A 24,126-nucleotide genomic window follows, 5' to 3' on the forward strand; every position below is an offset into this window, starting at 1 on the left:
TTCCAATTCTAGTCAAGTGCTGATTATTTTACACTTTTAACTGTTAAACTGTTGTTTGTTCTCTTGGTGATTTGTCCTAATGATTTTTAATCATGGCCCTTCTGTCTTCTTCAGAGTTTCCTAGTGGCAGCCAGTCTGCACACTTGGGGCAGTATGGTTTATGGTGGCTGTGCAGTAGTATTGGAGTGTGATCATTTAGTTTGTGTGAGTGGTAACTGTACTGCAACCTCCATCTGCCCTCTTTTTTGCAGCATAATCTTTAGCAGGGTCAGTGGATTTTTTTTATTAATTGATTAATCCCCTAAATGTTTATAAAATGAATAAAAGCACTAAAGTTTTGATAACGATGCCACATTACTTTATTGAATTCTATTCATACATTTTGCTATAATTTACTGGGCATTATTATCCTGGAGGTGGTGGTGGAAAAACAATTCAGCAAAACTTGTGGTTTGCATATGATTTTGAACAATTTGGTTTTAATAATTTTTCACAGCTCTGCTATGCACGTATAACCTCTGCATTTTAAGTACGTATACTGCCGGATCAATTCGTCTGTAAAGAGTTTATTATTCTCTGACACTCATGGTTGGTAAAATAAATCAGTGACGAGGTCACTGTGTGACCGCAGCTTTTTTTAAAAGTCATTTATCCTTCAAATGTTTGAAGATGCTCTATTGTGACTGTGCCCTACGTTAGATCCAGCCTGCCTCTGTGGAGAGGCACTTGTCTTTGTTTGGGAATGGGGCTCTCTATTGTGGTGACAGCTGCCAAGCTGAAGAAGCTGACACACAGCAAAGTATGCAGTTTCTGGATGCAGCTGTGAAGAGAGTGATATGATAGGTTTACTTTTATTTTTCTATACCATGCATATGGTGATTCATTGACAGATGGATCCTGGTATCTGCTATAGTAGATTTGAAATGGGTATAAAATAGGATGGACATCTACACCTTAACTGTACTGGCATTGTAATCAATAAGTTAATGTTTTAAATCACAATTACACTGTTTTTGAGTTACAACCCTTCAATTAAATATATTTTCTTTGTTAGGTAGATAATTTGTTGGGAAAAAAGCCACATTTTTGTAGTTTTGCCTTGGTACACCACCACAGTGCAATTTAACTAAATCAATGTTGGAGTTTTACAAAAAGTTTACATTGACTGTTCAGGAATTGCAGCCAATTTTATACAGCCTCTCATTCTCAGAGCCTCAAAATTAATCAGACAACTGCCCGACAAGCAGTTTCACAGCCGGGGGAGGCCCCTTCCCTTGTTATTTCATGACAACCGTGCAGACAGAAACAGACAGAATATGTGAAGTTCATTCAGAGTGTTGAATTTGCATTTTACAGCTTTTCACTGTAATTTTAAATTTGAGGCCCAAAGAGATGTCAGTGCAACAATCTAGTAGATCCTTAAACAGAAAGAACTCACTAGGGAGCTCAGCAATAGCAGAAAGTCTCAAAGACTACAGAAGACCACTAAAGTGCATGAATTGTTAACATGGGTTAAAGAAATTACTTCACAACATCTAACCAAACCAAGGATGCTCAAAAACAGGTGTATCAATGACATAGTCTACAATGAAGAGGTAACTTCATGAATGGAAAGACAAATGGCTTTACAAGAAGGTGCAAACTGCTGGTTACACTCAGAGTCAGAGTCTGAGTCTGCACAGCCCCCAGAAAGAAAAAAAAACTGTTTGGATAGATCAAACCTAAGATTTGCTTGTACTAGGATGATAGGAAGAAAAGCTTGGAGGAAAGAAACAACATGATGGTGGCAATGTGATAGTATGGTCACGTGACTCATGGCCACTAATGTTTATTGATTGAGTGTCTGCTGATAGAAGCAGCAGGATAAATTCTGACATGTAAACTGCTATACTCTGCTCAGATTGAACCGAATACAGCAAACCAGTGTGAATGGACAAAAAACTAAGACAGTATAGCCGATGGACCTTTTTTCAGTTGCTGGAGACAAAATACAGAAAGTCTGAAAGCAGCAAGTCAAAGCAGCTGCAGTAAATTCCCAGCAGAAGATCTCAAGGGCGAAACCACAGCATTTGGTGATGTCAGGCAGTCACTGACTGCAAAGGATATTGATCCAAGTATTAAAACAGTCCTATTATTAAGTCCTCTGAAAATGGAGTGGGGGTTGTGTGAACAGTTAATGCTAAAAATCTCTTTAATTAAAGCTGGAAAACTGCAATTCAATCACATGATAACTGATTGATTTCAAATCCTTAACAGCAATTGTTTAACAGATTTATTTCTGCACTTCCACAGCTTCACCTGCAGGTGCCACTGTTGCACAGCCACACGTTCAACGAATATTGCAATGTGACGAAGCCTCTTTTAATTAATGCATAATCAACAGCAACACTAAAACAGATTTTGCAATGAGGTTTATCTATACAGGGTGATCTGCTGGTTTTCCTTTAAGACAGAAAACTGTGCACAGTTATGCTACATTACTAACAAGTGCAGCATGAAATTCCTCCAGAAACTGACCTTACATTCATTTATACTGCAGTTTACAGCTTTTTCATATTTTCAGACACATTGTTGACTATATGTTGTCATAACTCAGTCATCATTCAAGTACTTGGAAGTGAGTAGCTGAAATCCTGTTTTATAAACTATAAGCTTCATCCCAGTTTGTGTTAGAGTCAGGGTTAATCTAATATGTGTATTTTGGATACTTACAATCCAAACTGTTAGTGATTTTATTCAGAATATAATCCTTTAAAAAAATTCTATCAAAACTTTTTCCAGGCTATCAAAAGTCTGGTAGACAGCGTTTTAGTTGCCTCAAAAAGTATTGCCTTAGAGTATCCTCAACCTTCACGCGAGCCACCCAGACTCTTTGAAATCTGAAGAACCGCTGTTTATTTTTCAAAGAGGTTAAATCATGATCATACAAGAACCAAAAACAATATTATTCAGTTTTGACTTAGATCTCCTCCACTTAAGCCACGGGGAGAGCCTGCTGGCGTTTAGTCAGGTGCACGCACCTCTGTGGTGCAGGGAAATAGGCACCATCTCTACAAGGTGTAGTATTTCTGAAGCCAGTGCCCTCTACATTCTTCTTCTAACTTTTCCCAAAAAACAGGGAGGTAGAGCAGAGTCATTGGGTTTGACTTTTGCTGGAAATTCCCAGACCTAACAGTGAGTAGACGGCACATGGTTTAGACTGGGTTAGATGAAAATGCTCATATAAATGGGAGGTCTTTTTTCAAGGGGATTGAAGTGGTGCTTTATGTGTCTTTATATATGTGTGCAAACACGGCCCAAGATTCAATGAGAGTTTCGGTGCTAATTTGGAGCAATGTTGGTGACCTCTGTCCTCTGATTCACAGCCGAGGAATGCTCTTTGTGCTTCAGTCAGCAGCAGAACCAAGGAGAGTAGCCTAGTCCACAGCAGCGCCCTTGACTCAAAAATGCAGTCACATAAACCTCAGGTGTTTAAAATCTCGCCACTGCTGTTACACAAATACATGCAAATACCCCCCTCTCTCTCTCTCTCTCACACACACACACACACACACACACACACACACACACACACACACACACACACACACACACACACACACACACTCACACAAAAGGCAAGCATGATGACCCCAAATCATCCGAATCTGAATGTTTAGGACCTTGAACCTCCCGCGCAGTCAGGGCCTTACAAAGGTCTACTGCACAATAGGAATTCCCCAGTTGGATTAACTAGACAGTCCTTGGACACACACAGAAAGAGTGGAGGAGAAAAATGCCGGACCACCCCTGTTTTCAGTTCATGCTGAGCCACCATGCCTGACTCACATTCACACTTTAAACACTCACTGAATGCAGTATGATAAAGGCATGGGTCAAACGATTCAGAACGGCGTTCCGGCACTTTTTGTTAAATCTTATAAGACGTTTAATACAAAATAATGTAAAGTCAATCTTGTTTTTCATGTAGTCCACCCTGGCCCTTCCAGTGGATGCCATAGAAGCAGCTAAGCCACCACATGTTGTCACCCGCACACATCCTCAGAGTGGTGTCGATGCAAAGAAGATGCAGGGACAAGATGTTTCTTGAAGTGGCGTCTAATTTCAAATGCAACATTTCAAATAGCTCAACGAATATCACCAAAGAAACAAACTGTTCTGTAACATTTGCAACATACTGCGTCTGCGAGCTACCGTTATCTGCAGTTGCTGTAGTCGCAGTTTCCTGGAAGAAAAAGAAAAGTGAGTGTGAGATAAGTTCACACACAGAGATGGAGGAAGACAAAAGAGAAAGAGGTCAGGAGAGGAAGATGGGAGAGTCTCTTCAAAGGTAAGGACCAGAAATTTAAAGCTTGAATGTGAACAACAATGAATGCTATTATATATGTCAGTTTAACCATTAAAATGAAATTTAAATAATATAATGGATCAAAGTAGGCATCCAGATACCTTTAACTATGGCTGACTTACAAGACCGGTTCCTAGAAGTAGTAATCGTGAGTAATTTTAATTTTAATTTAAGCTACTGATGTTCTTTCCAAATTCCACCTTTTACTAGCATTATACTGGTTTGACTCATTCCTCAAATCCCACTTTAACCACTGGATGAAGCACAGAAAAGGCTGACATCATCTGCTAGCCATAGTTTCAAGCCTAGGATCTGAAAAAAGAAAAAACAGAACAATGTTTCTCTAAAAGAGATTAAAAGCGTTTCCTTAATTAAAAATTGGATTTATTAATGGAAAGAAAAAGAAAGGGTGTTGATCCTACCTCGCAAACAATAATTTGATCAAAGAAAATTTACGTATAGCTCACATGACCTTGTGGACACAGACGTCTTTGTTTGATGATGAAGACAATGAAAAGTGGTTGAAATATCTGTAAGAATCAAAAACGTGGGCAAAGATGCAAATACATACTCTTTATTCATTATCATGCTCACTCGTCTTGATGTTTTGTTTTTTATGTGATCCATAAACAGTGTGAACAGCACATACAGTCTGAGTAGCCTACACCCGATCATTCAGTTCAACCATCTTTAGCAGCAATAATTTGAAGTAATCATTTTTTCTCTGACTTTATCGGTCTCTTACATTATGGAGGAATTTCGGCCCACTCTTCCTTACATCATTGGGCTTCAGTTCTTTGAGATTTGGAGGTGTTCATTAATCCGCAGCTGTCTTTGGAGTGTTGCAGCACTATTTGTTTTTCAGCAATTCTGTTGTAGACTTGCTCATGTCCTTGAGATTGCTGTTCCACTAACCCAATTTCAATCAAGATGTAGCTGTTGGACAGATGGGCTCACTTTGACTCTAGAATACTTTGGTATTGACTGCAAGGTGCCCAAGTCCTCTGGTAAAATTGGATGTCTCGAGAACGGTCTCGAGACCACTTTTATGTGGTCTTGGTCTTGTCTTGGTCTCGGATCCCTCAGGCTTGTCTTGGTCTCGCTGTCTCAGATCGACATAGTGGTCGGGAGATTTGGAGTCAACGGTATCCATGACACACAACGTAACGTTCGATAATGTGTCATGCGCAAAAGCATCAGCTCTAAGAGCCGTGCTTAGAGAGTGCTTTGTAGTGAATCAGAAGAGTCGACTCCCATTGAGTGAGAGCCGGCTCCTCACTTAATTTCCTTTCGCTGCTCAGCTCTCACACAGTGGCTCAGCTATGCTCCAATTCCTCCATATTGTGGCCAATCACATGCGAGGATATAGGATAATATCATTATGTAAAAAACAGAGAGGGTGAGAGACGCGACAGTCAAGTGGAGCGTGCGTCTGTCCTCTCAGTAAGTGAGTGAGACTGTAGACAGCAGTGAGGAGGGCTGTGCGAGTGCATCGCAAAAACACATAAATATGCCTGACACCCGTGGCTGCAATTTAAAGACTTTTTTTGTCTCGGTCTTGGTCTTGTCTCAACTTTGTCTTGGTCTTGACTCGGTCCGTCTTGGTCTTGGTCTTGTCTTGGTCTCGATACCCTCTGGTCTTGGTATTGTCTTGTTCTTGGTTTAGGCGGTCTTGACTACAAGTCTTTACTCTGGCTTCAAAGCGAGTCCATTACCACTCCACCACTTTGAAAGGTTTTATGAGATGTCTGTGCTGATATGCTGTATTTGGTTTTCACTCAAATTGGCGCTATACTTTATGACTAAACATCTCCACTTGAATTCTGTCTGTCCAAAGGAGAGAAGTCTTGTTGTTTGTTCGGGGAAACAACTTTTCTAACCATGCTGCCATGTTCTTTCTAGCACAAAGAGGTTTTTTCCTTGCACACTGCACAGCCTGATCTTGAGTTGAATTTACTTGGACGTCCACTCTTGGGATGCTTGCAGCATCTTCTTAACACACACCTGAGTGCTTTAGACCTGCAAACTGCCAAAACTTCTACTTTCCAGGAGGTGGTCACACTTACTGGTGATCAGTTAAACAAGGGGATTTGTAGCACCTGCTTGTTCTTTACCCTCTTCATTCCTATGGGAACAGTGAATGTGGACTTTCTTTTTCACACGCCTGTAGAAAGTCTAGTTATTACCATTTCTATCTACTATCACATAGTGGCATGGAAGCCTCTCGCCTGTCCCAGTTAAGCTGTTAAAACACTTTAGCTATTTTTCTTAATTAATTAATGAATTATTTTTCTGTGCACTCAAACCTTTTCATTTAGAAAAGGAATTATGGACATATAGATATCAAGATATAGGCCCCTAGAAGCTTAATCATACCCTGCCTTGACATTACCAGTGTTAAAACACCATCAGATAAATTGCTTGTTTTCCGTCTAGACTTAAAAAATTGATGATCATATGTTTGTAGTGGTTGCTCCTGGTTTTAAAATTGCAAGACTGTCATCTGTGCTGATTCATGTCAGTAAAATCTACAACTAATCTCTCTGTTATTTTGTATCTTGTTTTGTCCTTGAATCACAATAGCTTGTTCTTTTATAAATACACTGTGTCATTTATCATGGTTGGGACAAGGTGTCTGACATGTAGGCTTTAACATTTACAATACATTATGTTGACTACACTTTAATCACAAAGATAATAAATTCTTAATGTAGCCCTTAATATGCTCAGACAGATAGTTTCACAATGCATTAGAGTGCTTTAGCAGCCTTTCAAGTGGATAGTTTATAATGTTAATATTTAAAAATGCAGTCTGCAGAGATGATATAAACCACATTGCTTAGGTTTACACTAATACAGCTTCACATTGTAAACATTTTACTCCCATAGTGGTCAAACAATCTTCAAAAAGGTTTATTTAACTTGACAAAGAAACATGAGACAATCTGTAGCTGAATTCTTTTCATAAATTTGTAAATATCAGTGACGTGTTGTGACTTTTACAGGAAGGGAAGCAGTGATAAATGAACATTCTGTAGTAGGTATAGACAAATGAGAACACATAAACTGTGTGAAACCAGAGGAAAATGACAGCTTGTGTGAACCTTGTTAAAAGTAGCTATGTGCAGTCTATGTAGCTGTTTCTGCAACATCCCAACTCTTTTCTCTTTGAGTCTAAAAGGACTCTGACAAGCTCCACACAAAAGCGTCAAGGCTTAAAGCTGTTATGTTTAATGGCTGAAGTTTGGAAGAGTACTGGCTTTGTTCCCTAGTCAGGCTGGACAATGGAGTAAGAGCGAGTGAACACAGAAAAACGTGTAGGTCGAGGCTTCTTTCTGTTATAGCTTCAAGCTCATTTACTTTGTGACCTGCAGCCACGGACAAATGGGACACACACAGGTGAATAAAGAGGACGATAACAAGAAGAAGACGGACGAGGAGCTGGTGCACCTTCGGAGGGAGATTGGGCTGCTGCCTGCTGTATCTTTCATCATGGGAACAGTGGTGGGCAGTGGGATCTTCATTGCACCGAAGGGAGTCCTAATGAACAGTGGCAGCGTGGAGCTGTCACTTCTAGTGTGGGGACTGTGTGGGGTCCTCTCCTTGTTTGGTAAGATCTGAATAAAGTGTATTCTGTCTTTTAAAAGCTGTATTTATGTCTCAAGCTTAAAATTCCATAAACTGTAAATTAAAGATGTCAATTCATTGTTTCGTGAACTACACATTTTGAAGCATCGTGTTGCAAGCTTGGTTATCAAAGTTTATCAAAGTTCATCAATAATTACAGATGTAAAAATAAATCTCTTAAGCTGGTCATAAATATTAAATGTAATAGGTATCTTCAATGTATACATTTGTCTAATAACCACAAAATCTGATTTGAGCCCAACATGATGATCAAATTCTTTAAAGGTTTTGTCAGAAAGGCCTTTGATTGTCAAATCACAATCAAAAAATTTTCATGTGCTTATTTTCTGTTCTTCCAGGGGCACTGTGCTATGCTGAACTAGGCACCACTTTTACAAAATCAGGGGGTCACTTCACGTATCTATTGGAGACATTAGGACCCCTTCCTGCTTTCCTCCGACTCTGGGTTGAGTTCTTATTTATCAGGTAAGATTATTATTTATCAGGCTAGAGTTATAAAATAGAATCAGCGCTTAATCACTGAAAATATTTTTAATATCCAGACCAGCTTCGACTTCCCTTGTGTCCTTGGCCTTCGGTCATTATGTGGTGGAGCCATTCTTCGCACCATGTGCTGCTCCGACAATGCTAATCAAACTTGTGAGCATCCTTGGAGTGAGTGAGTGGTTTTCAGTTCTCAGTGTTGTGCGAAAGTCTTGAGTCTACCTTGATTTCTTTATGTTTTGCTTCCAAATAGACTGTCTTGTAATAATTTTTCTCTAATTTCTTTAGCTGACTCTATGAAGAACAGAAAAGATAACAGGGCAAGAGATTGTATTTTTGCTCTCACAAAGTGATTCCTAAAGTGTTATTAACCAAAAACCTCTCAAGTGTGCAGTGTTTCCTTTAAAATGTTGAAGAAATGGGAAAAAGTGGTTAAAAGAATCTGTAGCAGATGAACAAAATCCAATGAACATGTCCTTAAGTTATAGGAAAAATCCAGTAGAGACTGAGGTATGCATCTAGGCCTTCAGGTAATCCATCTAAAATTCACAGAAGCCGTATTAGAAATGGTCTAAGTGGAAGAGTGTCTGTTACAAAGCCACTGAGGTATGCTACAATACAACTAACTGAAAGTCTGGTTTCATGGAATATTGTTTTGTTCAAATCACCGAGGTACAACAGTGAGTGTCTGAACCAGCTGTAAAACACAGTGGAGGCTCTGTCATGGTTTGGGGCTTGATTTCATGCTGTGATTTTGGGGATCTTGTCAAAATTGTTGGAATTCTGAACACACAAAAGAAACGTCTGACTTTTATAAACCTTTCAATATCAGCTGGAAAGTATCTGACTGTGTTACGTCCCCACTTAAAAGTCTAGACGATGAGGGTGGGGGACAGTAACAGTTAGATCCAGGTGGAATGAAAAGAACGCCAGGCAGAGGTATTTAACATAAGAGATCTTTATTGTAGGCAAACACCTCAATAATCATATAAATGGCAACAACAAAAGGAGACAGCACCGCTGCTTTAATGAGAAATCAGGGAGGTCAACCCAAAGTGGTAATGACCACTTCAACAAAGAAAGCAACAATAAGGCTTCAACAGAAAGAGACAGCAACGCTGCTAGCAAACAATATCCAGGCAGGCCACACAAACTAATTAGTTGACCTCTCACACTGACTACATGACACGATTGAGCAATTATGCTCCAAGTGTAGCCTTTTACCAGGCCTGACAACCTGGTCGGTTTGAGAACCACGACTAGCTTTTCTCAAAGCAGGCACTTTTTGCTTTGAGTCGGCTTTCCGTTTGAGGTTCAATTTCGAACAGTCAGCAATGAGGTGTCCAGGGTTGTGGCAGAAGAAACAAAGCTTCGTTTTGGGTCTCGAAACCACAACCTTTTCAGCCTTGTTAGCTGGCTCCCTCCTAGCTCTCCAAGATGTGTTACCGTGAGAAGGGATGTCACATTCCACCGTGTTTGTTTTATGAGTTAGGGTAAACTCATCTGCCAGTATGGCAGCCTGCTGTAAAGTGGAAACCCTTTGCTCACTTAAATAACAAGAAACAGACTCAGGAACCGAGTTTTTAAAATCTTCCACCAGCATAAGCTCACGTATGGACCCCACGTCGTTAACCTGGCTCGCAGAACACCACCTATCAAAGAGCTTTGCCTTCTCCCTAGCAAAGTCAAGGTAGGACTGACCCTGTGCCAACCCCAAACCTCGAAAGTTCTGCCTATAGGCTTCAGGTAGGAGTTCATGGGCTTGGAGGACAGCACTTTTAAGCTTTTCATAAACTAAGCAGTCCTCCATTGACAAAGCAGAACAAACCTCCTGAGCCTTACCTGTCAACTTACATAGTAACATCACGCACCACATGTCCTGAGGCCATTGCAGTGCGGTCGCTATGCGTTCAAAGGCAATAAAGAAGCTATGAACACTGGACTCACAGAAAACTGGAACCAGGTGGATGTTATTGCTTATAAACGAGCCTCTGGACACCTGTTCACCAACAGATGTAGGCCCAGTGCCCGTCAGCTCCAGCTGATTCAACTGGAACGCCATTCCAGCCTGAAAGAAAAAAAAAAAAAAAAAAAAAACCCACACACACACACACACACACCTGTGCCAATTCTCACAGGCTAGCCAACAATTAATGGTAACCGAACAACTTATTCTTCTTGACCAACTTACGTGGTGCTACACACACACACACACACACACACCCCAGTTCCTGAGCACAACAAACTTGCCTACCTATCTTCTGGAGCGTGCTGGGCTCGAGGCAACTTGAAAGGCAGAACTTCAGCGACCGGGGCCCTGAATTGCCTACCCCCAACAGGGAACTAATCCCCGCCCAGGATTACTCCGAAAATAAAAAAAGCAAAACAACAAAAGAGTGCCCGAAGGAAGAACTTAAAACGAAGCTCAGCTGGACACTCACCTAACTAAACTGGGAAGTTAGGAATCTCTAAAAGGTGCCAAAGCGAGATAAACAACCAAAAACCAAATCCAGCACAGAACTCCTTTTTCAATTATCCCGGACGACTCCCCACTTGTTACGTTCCCCTGGGGGGGGTCTAGGCGGTGAGGGGGAAGTAACAAAAGTGACCGGGTCAGAAAAAGGAGTCAAGGAGACGAAACAGTTAAATAAAACAGTTTTATTGAAGTAATTCAACTAAAAGAGACGGACAAGCCGCTATCACCATCAAACACAAACAAAGCACAAACAAAACTCAGGCGTTGGTCAAATAAAGCAAAAAGTCAAAAGGAAAGCGCAGCTCACTAGCTGGAAACCACACTACACAGCTCACTAGCTGGAACCACTACACAGCACTAGCTGAACACACTACAGCTCACTAGCTGGAACTCACCGCAAACACTCAGCTCACTAGCTGTACCCACACAAAATGGCACTCTGGCCCAGAGCTCACCCTGCACGGGGCTTAAATACCCTTAATTGCTGATGGGAGTCAGCTGCGCCGGAGGGAAAGGTGGCATCTCAGGCAGGAGGTAGTGGGACACGCCCACACAGGCACCCTCAGGAGAGAGAGGCCCTGCTAGGGCCGTAACAGACTGGGAATATTTTCATTTTTCAGCTTGAAATGATCCCAAATACCCTGCCAAAGCAGTAAAAGTATATGTGAATAGAAAAACACACAATTGAAAACTATCAGTCATGGACTCAGATCAGAGCTCAGATCTGAACTTGACAAAAATCAGCTTGACAGAGGAAAGAAAAGGAGGCAGCCAACATGTAAAGAAGATCTTTGAATGTCCTTCAAGAAGCCTGGAGAACTAGGGAGTTCAAGAATAAAGGTCGGAGTACCAAATCTTTAAAGCTCATTTAAATTGTAAAAACAAGTTTCTGCAATTTTGTACAAACTTGTTTTGCCTATATACTTCCAAACAGAACACATATTTCCATGCGTGCAGAAATTTTACTCATTCATCTATTTCCCATTTTCCTTGCAAAATATAAAGAGATGAAGAATGACTCAACAACTTTGCACAGTCCTGTATTTTTATTTTTTTTTACATGTTTGTATTATACTAACCACAATAGTTTATTTTGCCAGTTGTTTATCTTCGTGTCTCTGTAGCATTTCTTGTGGCAGTCAACTGCTGGAGTGTGCGCATGGCATCTCACATCCAGGTCTCTTTGACTTTCATTAAGATGTTTGCTTTAGTCCTCATCATCATCCCTGGCATCATTGCTTTGATCAAAGGTGGGAACACGTAATTGTTATTTCTGAAGACACAGACTTCCTAACTGTAAAGATCCACCCAAAAAAGAAAATAAAAAATACGTTGTCATATTTGTAAAGTTAATATACAACACAACAAGGCAACTTCTAAAAAAAGTAGGGAAACTGTATAAAATATAAATAACAACAGAATGCAATAATTTGCAAATCAAATTAGACTGTGGTGAAATTTTTCAAAAATGCTGGGCAACAAAAAGCTGAAAAAAGTAAGAAATACTAAAAAGAACCAGCTTCAGGAACTAATTAGGTTAACTAGCAACAAATGAGCAATATGACTGGATATAAGAAGAGCATTTTAGAGAGTTTCTCAGAAGTAGAAATGTACAGAGGTTCACTACTCTGCAAAAAAAAAAAAAAAATCAGAATAATGTAACATTCTTGCACAGTGGTAAAACATGGCTTTGGCCCAAATTTATGTTCAATTGAAAATACGACATTGCTTTTCAGAGACTGGGATTTTCTCTGTGTGATCATTCAATATATTTTCCATGTTCAGTTGTGCACAAAATATAAGATTTGTAAATTCTTGCATCGTTTTTGTACATTTTTGCACAGCAACCCAAATTTTGCAGAATTGATTTTGTACTACTACTACTACCACTAATAATAATAATAATAACAACAACAACAATAACAATAATAATAATAATTACAATGCATTCAGTTGGTTGTCACTATCTCTTTCTGTATCATCCTTTTTGCAGGAAAGACTGAAAACTTCCAGAATGGTTTTGAGTTTGAATCATTAACATTAGACAGGCTGCCACTCGCCATCTATAATGGCCTATATGCCTACAGTGGATGGTAAGCAAACATATTATATCAGGAGAGCTGCTACAAATGCAAACGATTTTAACATGTTTGGGTTTTTTTTTTTTTTTACCATAATTTATACAAAACTATTTTGCTTAGATTTGTACAGTCCATTAAATCATACTGTTACAAACATCAGATGCCTGTGTCGTTCCTTATTTTTCTTTAGGTTTTATTTGAACTTTGTCACAGAAGAGGTCAAAAATCCAAGCAGGTAGATTGCATCTTCATTTTTTGTTTCTCAGACCAAGTTGGCTGCAGCTCTTATATCACTCTGTCTGTATCCTGTCTTAACAGAAACATCCCACTGGCAATAATCTCGTCTATGGTGACCGTGACAGTCTTATATGTGCTTGTTAATGTGGCCTACTACACTATGTTGGCTCCCACTGAGCTGCTGCTGTCTGATGCTGTGGCTGTGGTACATCACATTCTGTACTGTATTAAAAAAGAAAAATCAGAGCGATGTGTGTACAGAGTTTGTGTGATAAGCTCTCTGTCCCGCAGACATTCGCCACCTGTGCTCTTCAGGGATTGGATTCTGTAATTCCAGTACTTGTGGCCTTATCTTGCCTCGGAACAATTAATGGTGGCATCTTTGCGTCACCAAGGTATTCGGACCTCTTAAAACATGATTACTGCCATCTTTTCTGTGGCTTTGAACTCATGTGAGAGCTCTGTCTTGCAGGATGCTTTTCGTTGGAGCCAGAGAGGGCTACTGGCCACAGATCTTTTCCACAATCCATATCCGCAGACACACACCTTTACCTGCTTTGCTGTTAATGGTAAAGAGCTGTCCACACATTATAAACCAGTCATCTACGTAAATAAATAGTAAAACGCTTTGAAAATAAAGTACAGAAGACAAGGCATTGGTCAAAAACTCTCAAAGTAGAATGTTTAATTTCAACCGAGAATAAGTCCTAATATTTTATCGTGAATATCTTATTAAATATATTTAAACTGTATATTTAATTCACCTTAAAAAGATATGAGATGATTCTTGATTCTGTGTATTTAATCACTGTGTGTGTAACAGTGACATAAGAGTTACTCTGTTTTCTGTGTGTCTCCAGTACCCACTGATGGTGATCATGTTAATCAGTGGAGATATTTCCCAGCTCATCAGCCTTACCTCCTTTTCTCATTGGTTCTTCATTGCCTTGGCAACCTTGGGGATGCTCATCCATCGATATCGTTTCCCCCTCCACCCTAGACCTTTTAAGGTTAGCATATTGTACTGAATTGCAAAGCCTTTTTGTCTTACTACATGTTAAACTGAACAATTTATTGGTTTGTTTGTTTATGTATTTGCTACATTGTGGTTATTAACATTAAGGTGCCGTTGGTCGTCGCAGTCACCTTCACAGCGGTGTCTTTCTTCATTGTGGGTCTCTCTCTTTACTCGGACCCTTGGAACACAGGATGTAGTTGTGTAGTTACATTGTCTGGGGTTCCAGTTTACTACATGACCGTCTACCACTTTTGCTTGCCCCCCACATGGAGGCGAATCTTCAGTAAGTCTCATACCTGCAAAGCATTTGAAGTCCTAGTCCATCTGTCCTGCAAGATGGACTAGGTCTCTCACAGAAACACGTGGTTGTTGTGAAAACACTGCGTCACTGCAGTTTTGCCTTAAAATGTATTATCCAGATTATTTTGATGGGGAAGTCTAGCACCTGTTTGCGTGTAAAATCTAGGTGGTTTTCCATCAGCTGGAAGTGAAATCATGCAATATGCATACTCATTTTGTTACAAAACATCCCTGTGAATGAGGAAGTTAATGACTGAAATCAACTCCTTGCAGAACACGGACACTTTTATTTGTAGTAGTGCTGAAACTTCCATACTCCTATCGCTATCTTACAAATACCCATAAGTCCAATATAAGAGGTGTAAGCAATAATAATAGAACGATAATTTCATTATTTATTTAAATATTTTATTTTGAAAATACAGTGACCACAATGTGGATAACACAGGAACCACAAAGTTTTCCAGTTTTAAAGCCTGCATTTTGGATTGATTGGTGTTATCTTTGTCTAAGATTATACATTTTTTGAAGAAACATGTGGGAAACATGTAAGTGTGACCAAAAAAATAAATAGAAGAAATCAGGAAGTGATACATAACATCTTCACAGCACTGTATGTGAAACATGAACCTTGGGCTATTATTAAGTCATCAGACTCTGAGCTGGGTCAGACCATTCTTTAGGAAGACAGAAAGATAAACATCTTAAGAAAGAGAGGACTTCTTGACCTGTGCATAATACTGTTTCTCCAACATTCCCAGATTATTGCAGCAAGCAGCTGCAGATCCTTCTTGAAGTGGCTCAACAGGAAGTCAAGACATGCTGAAGACCTGCTTTCTACTTATATACTTCCTGGATAGCATCTTGACAGGTTCTAAAATTTTTTGGAATAGCAAAGGGAGAAATTAAACAAAAAGCAAATCCTCTGGTTGAGGAATTTTAGTTAGAACACTGAAAGTGGTCGTTTTTTTCTCAAGGTGACTGCTGATGGGCTCCTGAAGCTGCCAAGATCTGTAGGAGCCATAAAACATTGTTCTATCCGAAGGCTGTGTTTTATTCCTGTCATGGTTCCTTTAGATCTTTTTTTTTTTTAAAAAGAACTATTGGTTATTTCATGTTTTTCTTTTGCTGTCACTGAATATTTTAGAATGTTTTTCTTTTTAACCCTCCTTTTTGTTTATTTTTTAAATAAATCTTGCTTTTTTTTCTCTTCTATATTCACCTACATATTCATATTCTGTGTCTGCATTGAATAAACACAATATGTTCACGTCTTCAAATACCAGAGTGCGTGTCGTGCGTTTTAATCATCTTCTGGAGCATGATCTGCTACTCCGCTTCACATTCCTCTCATACTTCCACCCGGTCACGGTTCTCCCACGGGGATTCTCGATTGTTTAGGCAGAGAACTTCACTTTTCTGCTGCAGGAGAGAACGAGAGAGCTGGAAGGCGACAGGAACTCACTTTCATGTGAGTGCTTATTAGCAGTCAAGGATGCCAATCCAAGATTTGGTAAACAGCAGTTTCTCCCTTTCTGGATTTGGAGGATTTCTGGTGTTTGCCTGAGGATTGGTTATGTTACGGCAAAAACATAATCAATTGACATGAAACAGGGTTCCTCTCTTTAGCATTAGCCTTTTATTCGACCCAAGATAGGCAACTGAAGCACAGCAGAGAAACAGATAAAATGAGCTTCTGGATACGCAGACTTCCCTTTAGTTTCCACTTTAGCGCACGCATTTAAATGCCCTTAAAGACAGCTCATTCCCCCAGTTTGTCACTGAAAGTCTACGGGCGTGGATGTTTGAGTTGAGTGACACCTGGATGATGGTCTTGAAGCAGCGACGTAGTCTCTGTCTGGATGCTGCAAACTTGGAGGTGGAGGAGGTGTGGCAAAAAAGAGAGATGAGGAACAAGAGGAGAGCGCTGTTGTTCCGTCACAACTCAGCGTGTCCGGCTCAGTCAGTGTATTGTTGAAAACGGGAGGGTCGGGCTACATTCCGCATTAGTTGCAGAAGTAGTGCCATCATTGAGGAACTTGGCCGCAAAGTTTCGTTGGGATTGATTCGTTTTATGAGAGCTGAAGGGGCGAGCGAATGGAGAAGCACAAAGGTAAGAGGAGAGGTTTTGTGTCAAGAACATGAGAAAGGGCTGCTGACTTCTCGGGTGGGATTGGTGACACTGCTTTCTTGTGAACTATCTCTTTATGCATATATTTTAAACAGTTGTAATAAAAAGTGGTACTGTGCAACACGCAGGGTAGACAAAAACAGGCTTGCGGTGAATAATTACTCGGGTTTTTACATGGGAGAATCTACTGCTGTGACTTTATATACTTTCGAAAGATTAAGAAAAGCATCTTCAGATAAAAGTTGTTTCGGTTGTGCTTGTTCTGTTCTGCTGTGCTGTGCTGGAATAACACACTGTTTTCAACATGTGGATCATTTAACTGTCGGTCACCTGCCACTCATTAAGGATGTAACCAAAATAACCCGGGACACGAAGATGGCTTTTCCACGACCATTCAAAGTTGGGTTCCATAAAATTGTTTACACTGTGGCTTCTGATGAATTCCATTAGCTGCAACATCGTTCTCACAGCATTCCTCAAATTCCTGTGGTTATTTGCTCGCGAGGGGATGAGCAAGGTCGTTTTAATGCTTCCCGATTAACACAATCAGAGTTTAAAATAAAGTTAGGTGAATCTCACCTCGCTTGCCTAACTGCAAAAGAAAAAAAAAAACATCGCTCATTGGACCTCTGCACTGCTGAGAGGAGTGACTGTCCGACTCCTGGCTGGAGTAGAAACAATGGCAACTAGTCAAAAAAGTCTTGCTCCCACATTCCCGTTTACCAGCTGACTGGTGAGCCCAGACTGCTAACTCCCACAGCCCATCAGATTACACAGTCAGTGTTTCAAGCAGCCACTTACAGAGGTGTTTTATGCGTATGTGCATTTTTCACCCACTGTGGGAGAATACCAGCTGAGGCGTTTGACTGATTTTTTTCTTTTCTTTTCACATATCCCTTATGTTTGTTTTTGTCTTAGCTGAACACAGATATATCTGGAAATGTTTTTATTGGGCTCAGAGGAATTTCCCTCTCTTTTGTTACCCGCCATCCCTCCCAAGATTATGACAAATTATTTGACAATGACAAAAACATCAATGATATAATAACACGTAATAACATGTAATAACATCCGTCGCCCTCATGTAACAAACAGTGATGTTGTCATGTTTTAGGACCGATGATATTACAGCGATCGTCCACCAGGGGAGCCACGTTGCTCACTTCACCGCCTGCTGTGCGTGTGTCAGTGGTTTTAAAAGTAGTAAGAAGTGAGATTTGCACCACTTTCATTTGATGCCTATCAGGTCATCCTGATAGGGGATAAAGGTGTTTAAAATGCCAATGATTCGATGAATTATGAGTCAGCAATGAAGGGGAGGCAGAGGCAACAGACTTGCAGTGGGGATGTAATTGATTAGAGAAGGGCAGAATTGGGAGGGTAAGAAACAGGCTGCAGAGAATGAGTCGGTGTGTTCAGGCTGAAAAAATGGAAAAAAAGCTGGACTGCACCTCTTTTGGCAGCGCACTAGGACAGTGAATTAGATACTAACAGCCACAGGCAACCATTGGAGGGGGTACAGTAAAGGGAAACCTGGGAAAATTCAGGGAGGCCGATGACAAGGAAAGGTATTATTTAGTATTCTGGAAATGTTTCGTGCTTCTGAAATCTGACTCGTGCCGGTTTTCTTCCAGAGAAGCAGCCCAGCAGCTCATGCCACTGATTCTCACACCTTGTGCCAGAGATGAGGATCGAATTAGTTCAGCCACCTGGAGCTTTGTTTGGTTTCCATGACCTCTGGGCTGTCGTGAGACATATTTGGGAATTGATTATTACAAAAGAGAACGCACACTTCTGCTGCTCAGCCAAGAGACGCTTAGAGCCCTTTTTACTCAGCCATTGGCCCTGAGCTCGCTTTGCCCTGCACCTGATTAAAACCCACATGCTGGTGTTTTTGCCCACAAAATATTAAATAATCAGAGCGGTCGAAATAGTTATACAGTCCTCTTTTTTCATAGATTACTTACTGATACCAGATGTCTTGTTAACTGTGTCTTTATCAGCTGATAAATGGATGAAGTCCTTATACACCCTCATATTTTCATAGTATTGGCTTGACATAGAAATTATACATTCATAATATACAAGTGGAACTATAGAAATAATTAAAGTGTAATTCCACTAAATGTTCCCATAATGGGAATAGAAGCATATGTTTATTTTCATCTAAGATCCTTTCCAGTATTTATTATCTTCGTTTCCTTGTCAATCAACGGCTTCCACCTAATGCCCTTGTTTATTTAGCCTTCCATGCTAATATGGATCCCAGCAATTTGTGCCTAAAGCTATATGCTACATATGCCTGTCTTCCAGTTCTTCACAGCTGCGTTTCACCCATAAAGGCGACGGCTTCTTTTCTCGCCTCAGCCATCAGTCTTCTTCTCCAGCAGTGATCTGCCTCTGTGAGCAGTTCCAAAAGAATATGCAAGAAAAATGGAGGCATGCTGAAAGATGTGCTTGTGGACATTGTTGGTTTAGAAGATTATGCAGAAGACTCACAGTTTAAAACTGTATGAATCTGAGGAGTGGTGGAGCATAGTTTTCAAAAGTTTTAAAAGTTTGCAGTAAAACAAGAATGTGCTGCCATGCGAGTTGAAGTGATATTTAGGTGAAATTGGTGGAGAGCCCTCTACAAGCTGGAGCAAAGGCACCCCTAAAGGCACAGGTAGCTGTAGGATTTGGACCCACAGCACAGTCATATTGGTGTTCAAACAGGTGCAATGTTTAGTCAAGAAGTCCCTCATTTACCAAATCTCATGAGAACCCATTAATATCATTTGTGGTCATTTTGCTCAATTCAACAACGAGTGCTTGTATAACACAGTAGTGACCAAATCTAATGTATTTTTAACCATAAGTATTTGTGTGCTGTGTGTGGCTGCAGTGAAAGACGCTGTGCACAAACCACTAAATGCTGAAAAGCTATTTTCACTTTTCTTAATCTGTGTATGCCAGTAATGGCACACTTTTTATTAGAGTGCCACAAACGCCAAACCTTGAAAACGTCTTCAAGTTCAAAATCCCATAATTTATCAAATGAAAGGAAGGGATGGAGTTGGAAATAAATAAAATTCATTGACCTTAATTCACATATTATTTTTTGAACAGTTTTACAAATCCAAAAGGCACCGATCCCCTCCTAAATGTCTTTTTAAGCCGGTATCTCCATATTAGCATGCTCTTCAGTCTGTCAGCACAGATCATGCCAATCAATTTAAGGTGCTTTTCAGCGCAGCTTAACAATATGAAACTGTCAGTGGGTCTAGTGGGTTTGACCTGCTATCAGCTCAGCAGTAGCTTGCTTAGATGTAGACCATTAGAGCTGGCATGGGGTCTCCTGGTTCACTCGTATGTGTGTCATGGGATGAACTTGCCAACGGGGAGTGAGTGAAGTGTGGGTAATTCAGGAAGCTGGATGAGGCTATAAAAATGATGAAAAGAAAGGCGGTCTTCCTGTTCTGTGTGAGTTTGGCTCTTTTTGCCCTCTGGCTTGCACTCTCGCCCATTTTTAACACATCAAACGTGTCTTTGGTTTATGGATCCAGCTCTGGATCAACCTGTACTTTGTTTGCTTCTCACCAGGTACACTTTTGTTGGAGAAGGTACACTTGTAATCACACACTCATATGCACAGTCTCTCCACGAAGGCCTTCTTGGCAGCCTTTCTGTGGGATATTTAACTAAGCGGAGAAACTTTAATGTGGCTGGACTGAGGCTGGGAATTGCCGCTTCTAGTCTGTCACTTTTTTTTGTATCATTGAGTCAAGAAGTTTGACACATTCTTAAAGCTTTGTCTTTTTTTCTGAATTAATCAGTTTAGCGCTACTCACTTAAAAGCCACACAAAGTGCTACATACATGCATACACACATCACACCAGAGAACGGGGGTGTGAGGAAAGCGTTTGAGGGGAAGCAGTGAGGGGGTTTGAGTGAAGGATGCAGGCGGGGTGGTGGATTAAAAAGGGGACGTGGAACCTCACTGAGCCTCCTCTGCCTTATGGCCCAGGGGCTGACAGATATTTCATCTCTGTGTGTGTTTGTGAGAAAGGCCAAAGGCAAGGAGAAAGTTTGTTTTGGAGCAAGTCTTATGGTACAAAGTTAATGTAATTTTTGGCTGCCTGGAGAATGTAATTCTAGGCTGAATTTAGCCTATTTACTAGGTATTTGTTAATTAGCTAGCTATGCTTTGGCCCATCTACTGTTGCATGCTTAGCAAGGAGAGGGAGACAGCAGTGTCTAGGCAGATTTATCCTTAGGTTTGCACTTGAAGCAACCCCTTCAATGGATCCACTGTTGATTAAATCATGATTAGAGCAGCTTAGAAGATGGTGTTTTGAATCATTAGTCTCTGTTTATATTATAATTTCTGAGCATTATTAAAATTCCAGCGCATTAAAAATGTCAAATTAAGCCAACAACTCAGACACTAAGCTTCAGCGATGAGCCAGATTTCGGCATCGTTTTTATTTTCTCCCCGAATCTCATGTATACGCAGCCTCACAGACACAAATTTGCAGCATCACATCTTTAATCCGACGAGTCGACTCTTCAGCTTTGGCGTTTATCTGCACTGTCTACTGTAACCTGCATTGAATCCTAATCAAGACAAAATTCTGTAAGCAGAGCAAGGCCTCTTCCTAAAATCAACAAAGATTTACTTGGGCTTTTAGAGGCCATTAGCATGCTTCAGCAGTGGAAAAACTGCCTGATTTCTCCAAGGGCTCAGATGTAAGCCTCAATATAAATGAGATGGCACAGATCTAAAGAAAGACCGCCAAAAACAAAAAAGAAAAGAAAAGAGTGTAAAGAAAGTTGAAGCGTGATTCGAATAAAGGCAAGATTCAATAGTTGGGGCAGAGGGAAGATGAAAGAGGAGACACTTGAAAAAGAAAGTGGAATGACTCTTGATAAGTGGCTTCTTTATAACTTCTTTCATCCTTATAGTTTAACACCTCAATGGGAGGGTCAGCATGGAGAGTTTGCCCTTGTGAGCTTTGTGCGAATTCTTCTTCAGCTCAGAGTCTTATGTTGTCATTCGCCCATGCCGTGCCCACTCTCTTTTACCTTCTTAATTATATGACACTGTTTCTTTGCAGGTTGTTCCTCCTTCCTTGTTCATGCTGTTATTTTTATCCTCCAAAACGAAAGGAAAAAAATACCAAAACAAATAGTTCTCCATTGTGAGCAGTCATGACTTCAGGTTTTTGTTTCTATCAAAGACTTGGGAGCTGATTTCACTGATCTGTTCCTGTTTTTTTAGAGAGAGGTGTGTGTGTGTAGTGCAACAACATGCTGCAGTGTTCAAATCAATCGACTATTTGGGCTCTTGGCTATAATAAGACTGCTGAACGCTCTCAAGCCTTACTTGTATCAATTCCTCTGCAAAACTCTTTCTCAACCTCTATCACCTTATCAGAAAGTGAGACTGCTGCAGATTATTTTTGGAGCACTTTAAATTGAGCCATGTTTTATATTTTGTATTGCTGAAGAAAACTGTCTCATAGAAATTATGATGATGAACAGCCAAACAGAGACTTTTTGAACAAAATCCAGTCGCTTCCAAATTATTTTAATTTACATATGTGACAAGTAGCAAAATGTGTTGAGCCTGACGACCAAAACATGTCGCTACAAGACCAGCTTGTAGTAACAAGGCTCGGTATGAATAGGCTTGTTTTTTTTGTATTTTTCTTTCATCTCATTCAGTACTTTGAAACAAGTCCTTGGACCTGAAAGTGCTACTGTAGTCAGTCCTTCTGGGTAGTTAGCTTTGCATTACACAGAATTAAAACCCACAACTACTGGTCTCCATGGCCTCGCCGTGCAATGAGCAGTGACGGAAGTGACTAGGATGTGAAAAAACAAAAAACCCCACATCTCAGTGGTTTTTGAACACTGCTACATGCTAACGTAGGAACTTGTAATCACTGGTGATCTTCGCTATTCCTTTGTGTGTTCTTATTATGTTGTGGCTATATGTAGGTGCAAAGACTTTTTGTGTTTTTTCGGCGTCCCGTTTTTAGATATATGGTCCAGATAAAACACTGATAACAGTATTTGCTCTCAGAGGTGAGGTTTGTTCTTTGTACATTGTCTTTATGCTGAAATTCAAAGGCATTTTGGCATAATGGTACACTGCATAGACCTGTGATGGCTTGCTTTTAACCTGGGAATACTTAACGCATCTATTTCATGGGACAAGGTGACAGCTAAGAGTGAATAAAAGGTTGTAAGTTCCAAAAATGCATTTATTTATCATGTGCTAGTCCATTAGGCATCTCAGGGAGGGCTAGTAAGGCTGTACGATATCACCAGTCATATTTTTGTGTGCCTCAGGTTGGCACTGATTTGTTAATACAACTTTTCATTTCTCTCTTTGTCCTTCAGTGTTGCTATCAGACATTTACGGCCCCCTTTTTTTTCTGAATTCATCAAGTCGACTCCTTTTTTCTCTTCTGTGGTTTCTATGGAAATAACACCACAACACAGCTTGGATTAATCCAGCCATGTCGGTCGCAGTCTCTGTCCAACAGCTGAACCCAGCATGTTTCACATAGAAAAAAAACCTGCACCTGCCAATTTGGATGAAACACCAATCAAATTGTTGTTTGATCCTTTATTCATCAGTGAATTATCTGCCACTCTCACCAAAGAAAGAGCAGCCTGGAACAAATCAATCACATGCAGCTCTTTGGTTTTTTGGGGGTTTTTTTTCCAGTTGTGCACATTTTTCGCCTGATACAAACCAGCTCCGCTTCAGTCGTTTTTTCGTGTCTACTGGAGCAGAAGCACTTTTAAGTGTGTGACAGGGCGAAAAGCACATTACAGTCCAAACATTTTTACTGTGACTTTGGCTACTGGTTCCAATTCTCCTTCTTGCCACCACTTCCCTTTTGGGAGTCGTAGCTCTGTAAGTGTCAGTCACAAGGCTAATCAGATCATCGAGCCGGCGTTTGGTGTCATTTCATGCAAATTAGTTTTTACTAGATTTTTCCAAAATAGAGCGATCCTCTGAAATGGATTTATGTAAGTTTATAAGCTCTTTTTCATATCTGTAATATTTAATGTCATATATTCATGTTTGTCATGGCTTGAACTTCTTTGCTGTTTGTGTTTACCAATTCATAGAGATCAGGTCTTGATTGGTTGATTGATCGTTCATTCCAGTAACAAGCAAGAAATCACAGTTTGGCTTACTGAACTTGTTGAACATGGATTTATTTTAGTTTTAATCAGTTTTATCTCTGGTGTTTTGTGTGACATGTCATTAGTAGAGTGCATAGTGTGAGTGTGAGTCATAAAATATGTCGGGAGAAACGGTCACACCTGCTGTGGTGAGACTCTTCTTCCTGCTAAATACGTTGTGATCTTAAAAACAAATCAGATAAACAAGATACACCTCT

The 24,126-nt window shown here is 40.3% G+C and overlaps 2 protein-coding genes across 7 annotated transcripts in view; both read left to right on the plus strand.

Moving 5' to 3' along the window:
- The first annotated feature begins 3,634 nt into the window (after positions 1-3,634).
- LOC120738196 (cystine/glutamate transporter-like) lies at positions 3,635-15,476 on the plus strand. 3 transcript variants are annotated; one of them, XM_040039356.1, is made up of 13 exons: positions 3,638-4,330; positions 7,723-7,958; positions 8,335-8,461; positions 8,539-8,654; positions 12,056-12,205; positions 12,949-13,048; positions 13,227-13,271; positions 13,355-13,478; positions 13,565-13,668; positions 13,746-13,842; positions 14,134-14,283; positions 14,397-14,574; positions 15,353-15,476. In XM_040039356.1, exons 1-13 carry the CDS (start codon positions 4,020-4,022, stop codon positions 15,415-15,417), a joined length of 1,803 nt encoding a protein of 600 aa, XP_039895290.1. In that variant the 5' UTR covers positions 3,638-4,019; the 3' UTR covers positions 15,418-15,476. The 3 variants fall into 3 exon arrangements, with proteins under 3 accessions (XP_039895292.1, XP_039895290.1, XP_039895291.1); XM_040039357.1 differs by having other exon boundaries at positions 3,640-4,330; positions 12,080-12,205; XM_040039358.1 differs by lacking the exons at positions 13,355-13,478; positions 13,565-13,668 and having other exon boundaries at positions 3,635-4,330.
- A 125-nt stretch (positions 15,477-15,601) lies between these two features.
- afap1l2 (actin filament associated protein 1-like 2) overlaps positions 15,602-24,126 on the plus strand; it is a 41,039-nt gene continuing 32,514 nt past the window's right edge. For 3 of the 4 annotated variants that reach the window (XM_040039352.1, XM_040039355.1, XM_040039353.1), the window contains exon 1: positions 15,602-16,704. In XM_040039352.1, the coding sequence (XP_039895286.1) occupies positions 16,689-16,704 (16 nt within the window). In that variant the 5' untranslated portion in view covers positions 15,602-16,688. Of the gene's footprint in view, positions 16,705-20,674; positions 23,750-24,126 lie in introns of those variants that run through there. The other variant, XM_040039354.1, reaches the window with a different exon arrangement.

Source organism: Simochromis diagramma, unplaced genomic scaffold, assembly GCF_900408965.1.
Source record: "Simochromis diagramma unplaced genomic scaffold, fSimDia1.1 OVJJ01000402.1, whole genome shotgun sequence".
NCBI classification, from domain to species: Eukaryota; Metazoa; Chordata; class Actinopteri; order Cichliformes; family Cichlidae; genus Simochromis; species Simochromis diagramma.